Below are 8,182 nucleotides of genomic sequence, written 5' to 3' on the forward strand. Positions count from 1 at the left end.
TCTCAACACCAGCCTGTTGGGTGACATATTTTAATGGGTGACTAACGGGGTCTCTGACCCAAGGAGAGACCTAAAACCGCTCCAAAAGCCAAGAGACGAGCGCACAGTCATGCCAGTGTTTGCAGCAAGGAGCTGCTTGTCCCGTCCCCAGAAGGAGGACACACACAGCCCGCCCCTGCAGGGGCACGCGGGGTCTCGCTGGCTCCTTCTCCTCGTTAGTGCCCAGCGAGGAGGAGCGCGGTGCCTTGCTGGCCGGCTGCGATGGAGCGTGGTTTTCTCATGGAGCTGGGGACAAAGACGTCCTTTCAGCGGCACCGTGACAAAGGCACCTGCGAAGGGAGCAGCCCGGCCCCTCGGGCTCAGCTGGACGCCTCCATCTCGACCGCTTCGTCCAGCGGCTGGGTCTGCACGTGGACCTTCTTCGGGGGGATGTAGGAGCCCATCCCCGCGGCGCGCTCGGCCTCCTCCTGCGTGTAGGGCTCCTCGCTCAGCTGCTTCAGCCTGCGGCAGAGCAGAGAGGTGCTGAGACCACCCACGGCGGTGCCCTGAAACACGGCAAATCCCCACAGCGACCGGCCCAGCACCGGCACCCCCACCTCAGCCCCCTCGGGGACCAGACCTTAGGGTCTTAGGGGCTCAGGACCCCCCCCCTTACCTCTTCTTGTGCACCTTGGACCTGAAGTGCTCCTTCATGCTGGTCAGGTCCACGAAGTAGCGCCTGGGGGCAGAGAGGGGCTGGGGTCGGGGGGGGTTTGGGGTCCACACCCCTCCAGAACCGACTCCCAAGGGGTTAGGGAGCCCCCCCAAGGGTAGGATAAACCCCCAAGGAGTCAGAGCCCCCTGGGCCAGCCCAGGACCCCCGGACCTGTCACCCCTGGGCCCTGTCACCCTCCCCAAAACCTGTCACCCCCCCCCAAGACTTGTCACTCCTCCCTGGGTCCTATTGCCCCCCCCCCAAGATCTGCCGCCCCCCTCCCAGGCCTGTCACCTCCCCCAAAGCCCTGTCACCTCCCCCAAAACCCTGTCACCTCCCCCAAAACCCGACGCCCCCCCAAAACCCTATCACCTCCCCCAAAACCTTGTCACCTCCCGCAAAACCTGTCGCGCCCCCCAAAATCCTGTTGCCCCCCCAAAACCCGTCCCCCAAAACCCTGTCGCCCCCCCCAAAACCCTGTCGCCTCCCCCAAAATCCGTCGTCCCCCCCAAAACCTGTCCCCCCCCAAAAAACCCTGTCCCCCCCCAAAACCCTGTCGCCCCCCCAGTCCTGTCGCACCCCCCCCCCAACCCCCCGTCACCCTCCCGGCCCCGCCTGCCGTACGCGCAGTGCAGGCAGTAGAACTGGGCGCAGCCCGGCAGGTCGGGGTCGGGCTCCTGGCGCAGCAGCCGGGCGGCCCGGCCGGGCTCCAGGTCCGCGTGGATCTCGTCCAGGTCCCGGCGGCGCCGCTTGGTCTTGGCCCGCCGCGCCTCCGAGTGCGCCCGGTGCGCGCCCGTGCGGCGGCTGCTGCGCGGCGCCATGGCGGCGGCGTGGCCGAGGGACGCACTGCGCAGGCGCCGGGGGAGGGAGCTCCGCCCCCCCCCGCGCTGGCCACGCCCACATCCGCGCGTGGCCACGCCCCCACGCCCATAGGCTCCGCCCCCCGGTCGGTGCCCGGCAGGCAGCCCCCCCCCCCCCCGGTGTCCCCCCCCCCCCCCCGGTGTCCCCTCCCCCCCCCCCCCGGTGTCCCCCCCCCCAGTGTCACCCCCTGGTGTCACATCCTGGTGTCACCCTTCAGTGTCACCCCCCCCCACCCAGTGTCACCCTGCTGGTGTCAACCCCTCAGTGTCACCCCCCCCCACAGTGCCCCCCCCCGCCCAGTGTCAACACCCCCAGTGTCACCCCCTGGTGTCACCCTTCAGTGTGTCCCCACCCCCCCAGATTCCCCCTCCCCCAGCGCCCCCCCCGCCCGTGTCACCCCTCGGTGTCACCCCCCAGCGTCACCTCCCCAGTATCCCCCCCAGCGTCCCCCTCCCAGTGTCACCCCCTGGTGTCACCCCCTGGTGTCACCCTTCAGTGTCGCCCCCCCCCCCCCCAGTGCCCCCCCTCCCAGTGTCTCCCTGCTGGTGTCACCCCCTGGTGTCACCCCCCCCAGTGTCACCCTTTGGTGACAGCCCCCAGTGTCACCCCCAGTGCCACCTCTCAATGTCACCTCCCCTGTGCCACCCCCCGGTGTCACCCCCCAGTGTCACCCCCCCGCCCTGCCCACACCCCCACCCCCACACTGCCCCAAGCACGGCCCCGACCCCCCCCCGTGGCTGCCCCCCCCTCCGTCCTGCCCCCAGGGTCCCAGGCTCGGTGCCAGGGTGCCCCCGGTGCCCCCCCGGTGCTGCTCGGGTGCCCCAAGGCCACCGATCGCGTTTCCTGCCCCGGGCGATCAGTTACACCTTGGGGACAAGGGGGGGGGACAGCAGTGACCCCAGCACCAGCTCACCGCCACGGGCTCGGTGCACCCCCCCATTGGTGACCCCCCCCCCCGGGTGAGGGGCACCGGGGACCAGGGGGCGGCTTTGGGGTGACCGGAGCGGCCGCCCCCGCTGCGCCCCCAGCTCTGGCCGGGCTCAGGTTCCCCTTTGTGCGTCGAGAGCGGCCCCTGAAACTTTAATGAGGACACCGGATCGCCGGGGCGGTGCGGGGGGGGCCCGGCCCCCCACCCCTGCTGCTCCCCGGCACCCATCGGCTCCGTCCCGCCAGCCCCTCGCCATGACCCAGGGCTTCTGGGGGCTCTACAAGGCCAGGGTGCTGCAGGCCCTGGGGGGCGCGCGGGCTGACGGGGCGCTGCAGGAGGAGGTAAATACGGGGGGGGGGCCACGGGCGGGCAGAGCCCCCCGTCCTCCCCCTGCCCTCACCGGGGGGGGGGGGGGGGCTTCGTTGCAGGGGGACCCCCCCGAGCTGATGGAGGCGGCCGAGCCCCCCGCGCTGATGGAGGAGGGACCCGGCCCCGTGTCGCAGCTGGCGAGGAAGGTGAGGCTGGGGGGGGGGGCAGTGAGGGGGGGGCTGCTGTGGGACCGGGGGGAGCCCCGGTGACCCCCCCCCCCCCCGTGCCTCCCCCCCAGGTGCAGGGGGTGGGCGCCAGGGGCTGGCGGACCCTCTCGTCCCTCTTCGCCCGCGAGGACGAGCACCAGCTGCTCAGCCCGGAGCCCTGCGCAGACCAGTAAGTTGTGGCTCGGTGCTGGGGGGGCCCAGAGCCACCCCCAGGGCTCTGTAGCCCCACGTCACCCCCACCCCCTCACCTGCGGTCCCCCACCCCGTGACCAAGAGGTTGGGGGGCTCGGACACCCCCTGGTGCGGCAGCGGGTTCGGGAAGGGATGGGCACGGTGAGAAGGGCCCTGCGGTGACGTCCCCGACCCCGCTCTCCCCCCAGCCCGCTGGCTGCCTCACCAGCAGAGCCGCCCCCCTCCCGGAAAACACACGGATTTTGGGATCTCTTCGCTACCAAGTGGCAGCAGGCGTCGGCCCCCGACCAGGAGGAGCCCCCGACGGAGCCGGGCGAGAGCCCCGGGGAGCCGCCGGGGGACGAGGGCCCCTACGACCTGCGGGAGCCGGAGGAAGGGGCCTTCAGGTGGGGCTTCCTGGCCAGCAAGCTGGCTGAAATCCGAAATAAAAACGCCCCCAAGGGCAACTAGAGGAGGAGGAGGAGGAGGAGGAGGAGGCGCCGGCTGGACTCTGCGGCAGCCCCCGCCGGTGGTGCCGTGGTGGGCTTCGGGGATGTGGAGGTGCCAGCACTAAAGACCCCGAGGTGCCTTTTCCCTAAGCGCGTGTGGTGCTTTCTTTGCCTTCATGCCCCCCCCAGCAGCCCGGTCACCCACGGAGCCACCCCATCGTGTCCCCAAGGCCTCAGAGCTGCCCCAGGCGGCCAAGACCCTCCGGAGGGATGGAGGGGGGGCACCACCCCCAGCCCCAAAGCATCGCCCCCAGGCTTTGCTGGCAGAAACCACACACAGCCAGGCTAGAAAAAAAACATGGGTTTATTGAGCCCTGCTCCCGTCCCAGCGGCCCCTTTTCTGGCGAGGACAGCATTGAGGAGGGGGCTCGGGCTCTGCCCCCCATCCCAGACCACATCCACAGACAGGGAGGACCAAGAGGAGGGGACCCAACGGGGCACAGCAGCCTGCGGGCCCCCGGGGCTGTGGCTGAACCCACCCAGGGGAGCCCCCCGGGCACCCCACCACACTCAGCCGTGTGTCCGCACCCCAAAACACGTCCCCCAAGGGGCAGACCTGGTGTCCCTGCCGGCCAGCAGCAGCCCCGCGGTGCCGGGGCCGAGGATGGCCGCTGGCTGCAGGCCTCCTCCAGCCCGGGCAAGGGGCTGCATCCTGCCACCCCGACCCCCGCGGGGCCGGCCGGGGCTCATTGTTTCACACCGTGGACTCCTTGGCGGCCGCCCAGGCTCGCTGGCAGCCGTAGAGCCACTTGATGACGCGGGCGTTGCGCTCCACCACCGAAACGGCGGAGCAGAGCCGGGCGTCCTGCTCCTCGTCGCCCGGCCCCGCGTCCTCCCCGCTGCCCCCCGAGGCCTGGCTGGGCTCCCACTCGCAGGAGCCGGGGAACTTCGCCGAGGCGTTGTCCCAGCCCGCCGGCACGAACCGCTCCTGCCCCAGCCCCTCCACCAGCGCCCGGTCCAGCCCGCAGTAGTTGAAGAAGCGCTCCTGCTCCGACAGCGGCAGCGAGAGGCGCAGGCCCAGCGCTGGCTTGCTGGGGCTGGGGGAGGCGGGGGTCTGGGCCGGGCTGGGGGCTTCGGGGGGCTGCGCCACGGGGCCGCCGGGCAGCTGGAAGATGTTGCTGCCGCTGCCACTTCTGCTGCTGGTGGTGGTGCCCGGTGTCCTCGGCTCCGCTCGCTCCGTGGGCACCCACAGCATGGGGCTCTCGGGGGCTCCGGCCAGCCCGCGGGCTGGGGGGGAGCTGGGGGGCTTGTCCCTGAGCGGCCCCTGGAAGAGGCGCCTGACCAGCCCGTAGCCCTTGTTCTCCTTGTTGATGACCGGGCAGTCCCGTTTCTGCCGGTAAATGATGAGCGAGTCGGGCCTCAGCAGGCGCTTGCCGCTGCCGCCCCTCCGCAGCACGGGGGACTGGGGGCACGGCGGCTTGCGGGGGCCGTCGCGGCTCAGGTCCGAGCCCTGGCAGAGCTCGTGGCACTGCTGGAGGGCGAGCAGGCGCCGGCCGCGGGGGGAGAAGCGGGGCGAGCAGCCCCGCAGCGCCGGCTCCTGCCGGCTGTTGATGACCTGCTGCGATTTGACGTATTTGGCTTTGTCGGCCTCCAGGCGCTCCACGGCGCTGGGCGCGCGGCCCCCGCTGCCCCCCGCCACCTGCTCCCGCAGGTACTCGGGGCCCCGGTTCAGCAGGCGCAGGGGGGAGACGCCGCGGCCGGGGGACGCCAGGCGCACGCTGCCGGGGGAGCACACTGCTCGGGGGGAGCTGCCGAGGGGGACCATCGCCCGCCAGCCCCCAACCGGCTCCGGGTGGGACGGGGACCCCAAAGGTCTGCTGGGCTCCTGGACTCAGCTACGGCCCTGGGAGGAGAGAGGAGAGACGGGGTTAGTACTGAGGATGGGGCTGGCACCGAGGACGGGGTTGGCACTGCCAGCAGAAGGACCAGGAGCGAAGCGGGGACCGGGGCTGTCCCCTACCCCCAGCAGAGGTGCCCCGCAAGCCATTGCGGGAACAATCATGGGCAGGAAGAGCGAAGCGCCGAGCATCCGCCGGCTTCACCGAGATCCCAAGAGCGGCTTCAAACAGGAAAAAATACCGGAGCCACCGCCTTATCTTTATGAGCCCAGGGACAGCAGAACAAAGACAGCGCGGGGAAGCCAGCGAGCTTCCCTGGCCCTACCTCTGAGCGTGCCGGCAGCGGGGCCGCGTTGGCCGGGGCCGTTTTGGCCAGCGGGGTTTCTGTGCCGTGCGGGCATCGCAGCTCCCTGCGGCGCTGGCCTGGGCCGGGCCCTGGCCCCGCTTCCCTTTTCGGAAAGGAAAACAAAGGAGCTCGGGGCAGGTTTATTTTAAGCGGAGGCTGCTTGCGGCAGACAGTCGGCACCGAGGCTGCCGGGGGCAGTGGAGTCAGCCCGGCCTCCCCGGTCCCTCCGCAGCGGGGGGATCCCGAGCGCTGGGATAAGCGATCCTCTGACCCTCTCCTGCCTCCATTTGTGGGGTTCAAGGAGCAAAGGGCTTCTGTTAGCCCTGGGGGCTAACGACGGCTCCTGCTCAGCTTTACCCGAGCATCTGTGAGGGGACAGCAGAGGACGAGGATGGTTCGGAGGCAGACGGCGCGGGCGTGCAGGGCCAGGGCCATAAATCGGGCGGCGGAGGTGGGGCCTGGCCACGGGCTGTAAATGCCCAAAGCAGATGGTGGCCCTCAGGAGAAGCCCAAATGGCCGTGAGGAGCCTCCTCTGGGGAGGCGGCGAGGACGGGCAGAACACGGCTAACAGAGAGCAGACAGCCGGGGGCCTTCTGCCCCGACACGCAGCCCGGGGGCTGCAGCGTTGCGCCCACCCCATTTTACAGATGGGTAAACTGAGGCACGGAGCTGTTCTGCTCCTGTGCTCCTAAGGGGGCAAACTCCCAAACCTCCCTGGGTTTCGGGCAGAGCTCTGGGGCGGTTCAAGGGATGCTGCCCCCACACGTGGTCCCATCACTGGGCACTGCCAGCACGCCCAGGGTGCCAGCGTCCCCGCACCCCCAGCCCAGCGCCAGGCCCCGCGCCCAGCAGCTGGGCCAGCAGAAGATGCTCTCGCTCACCTGGGCCCACGCAGGGGTCAGGGGTGCTCCGCTGGTCGCCGCCGCTCCTGTCCCTCCGGCCGCCAGCAGCAAACTGAGCCCAGAGCTGCAGGAGCCTCATATAGAGGGGGAGGAAGAGCCACCCCATTAACCCCTGCCAGCCCAGCCCCGTCAACACAACCGCTGCCTGCCAGCACCCTGCTGGCATGGGGGCCCCCATTCGCACAGCCTTCGCACCCCAGACCCCCGCACAGCCGGCATTAACCCCTCTCCTCCTGCAGCCGCAGGCTCCATCTCCTCTCCCAGCCCTTTTTGCCTCCCTATGGGAGCCCGGCCAGGATCCTGATTTAGGGACGGGCTCCCCACCACCCTCTGCCCCTGGGGGTCCGCTAGCAGCAGTGTCTGCCTTCTCTCAGGTGGGGCCCAGCCTGTCCGCCCCCCTCACACACTTTGCATCAGGAGCAGAAGGATGGAAGCGCATCCACTGCACCAGCTTTCCCCCCCTCTACCTGCCCTGGAGATGCTGAGCCCAGCTCAAGAGCAGGAGCCCACCGCAATCCCCCTTCCCCAGGGTCCCACAGCAGGCAGGCGGAACAGAGCAAGGAAAGGTCCCGACGACTCCTCTGTCGGTGGTGAAAGGGTCAAAGCGAGCTCTGAGCCAGGAAGGTTCCTGCCTCCTCTTCCCCCGGGAAGGGCTGTAAATTGCAGGAAGCCACAGGGACCGGAGCCAGCCCAGGGGGTTATTTTTACCTCTGCCCTCTCCCCTTCCTGGAGGGCCGAGCATCCCCCTGGCCCCACACACCACCCCAGCCCACCTGGAAGGGGGGGACTCAGGCTCCCCAGAGCTTGTGCTGCAGAGCCTGGGCAACCCCAGGGACCTGCATCAGCTCCCTGCATCCAGGAAGCCAAAGAGGAAACCAGGAGGCTGTAGCAGGGACAAAGCCACGAAATTTGGCACAGAACCTGCAGGTTCCCTTAAAGAAGGGGGACATGGCCATGAGCCTGCCTGCCCCCACGCCAGTTCCTTCCTGCAGCGCCGGTGTCACTGCTGGTGTCACTGCCAGTGCCGGGAACCGGGGCTGGGTCAGCGCCCAGCAGCTCCCCGTGGGCAGGAATGGGGGCCAGGAGGGGGGGGGGCTTGGGCCAGCACCCCCCAGTGCTGGAAAAACCGAGCCTGAAGTTGAGGCCTTAGCAAGATCTGAGACAGCAAAGCTTGCCTGAGCTCTGCTGGCACAGGCCAAACCCCAGCAAAAGCAAAAATAGGGACAAACCTGGGGAGGAGCAACGCACCGAGTTGTGCTCCCAGCACCACCCGGACAGTGCAGGATGCTCCAGAGGAAAACGGGAAAAGGATGGGGACAAGAGGCTGAGAAACCCGTGCCAGGACTGAGATCTGCTCCCCACCCACCTCAGTTTTAACACCAAACAGGAATCGCGG

The 8,182-nt window shown here is 69.6% G+C and overlaps 3 protein-coding genes across 5 annotated transcripts; 1 reads left to right on the top strand and 2 right to left on the bottom strand.

Annotated features, from left to right (window-relative positions):
* Positions 1 to 16: 16 nt before the first annotated feature.
* Positions 17 to 1,552, bottom strand: ZNF593 (zinc finger protein 593). Its single transcript, XM_083809708.1, has 3 exons — positions 1,319 to 1,552; positions 656 to 718; positions 17 to 501 (listed from the first exon to the last, which is right to left on the bottom strand). Exons 1-3 carry the CDS (start codon positions 1,513 to 1,515, stop codon positions 360 to 362), a joined length of 402 nt encoding a protein of 133 aa, XP_083665834.1. The 5' UTR covers positions 1,516 to 1,552; the 3' UTR covers positions 17 to 359.
* Positions 1,553 to 2,322: 770 nt separating this feature from the next.
* Positions 2,323 to 3,854, top strand: LOC310885933 (uncharacterized protein C1orf232). Of its 2 annotated transcripts, XM_083809842.1 has the most exons (4): positions 2,323 to 2,824; positions 2,912 to 2,998; positions 3,091 to 3,188; positions 3,400 to 3,854. In XM_083809842.1, the coding sequence occupies exons 1-4, from the start codon at positions 2,639 to 2,641 to the stop codon at positions 3,659 to 3,661; spliced, it is 633 nt and encodes a 210-aa protein (XP_083665968.1). In that variant the 5' UTR covers positions 2,323 to 2,638; the 3' UTR covers positions 3,662 to 3,854. The 2 variants fall into 2 exon arrangements, with proteins under 2 accessions (XP_083665968.1, XP_083665967.1); XM_083809841.1 differs by having other exon boundaries at positions 2,323 to 2,998.
* A 131-nt stretch (positions 3,855 to 3,985) lies between these two features.
* Positions 3,986 to 6,860, bottom strand: FAM110D (family with sequence similarity 110 member D). Of its 2 annotated transcripts, none has more exons than XM_083809839.1 (2): positions 6,766 to 6,860; positions 3,986 to 5,542 (listed from the first exon to the last, which is right to left on the bottom strand). In XM_083809839.1, exon 2 carries the CDS (start codon positions 5,462 to 5,464, stop codon positions 4,394 to 4,396), a length of 1,071 nt encoding a protein of 356 aa, XP_083665965.1. In that variant the 5' UTR covers positions 5,465 to 5,542; positions 6,766 to 6,860; the 3' UTR covers positions 3,986 to 4,393. The 2 variants fall into 2 exon arrangements, with proteins under 2 accessions (XP_083665965.1, XP_083665966.1); XM_083809840.1 differs by lacking the exon at positions 6,766 to 6,860 and adding an exon at positions 5,863 to 6,753.
* Positions 6,861 to 8,182: the final 1,322 nt, after the last annotated feature.

The sequence above is a fragment of the Anser anser genome (assembly GCF_964211835.1).
Source record: "Anser anser genome assembly, chromosome: 24".
In the NCBI taxonomy this organism is placed as follows: domain Eukaryota; kingdom Metazoa; phylum Chordata; class Aves; order Anseriformes; family Anatidae; genus Anser; species Anser anser.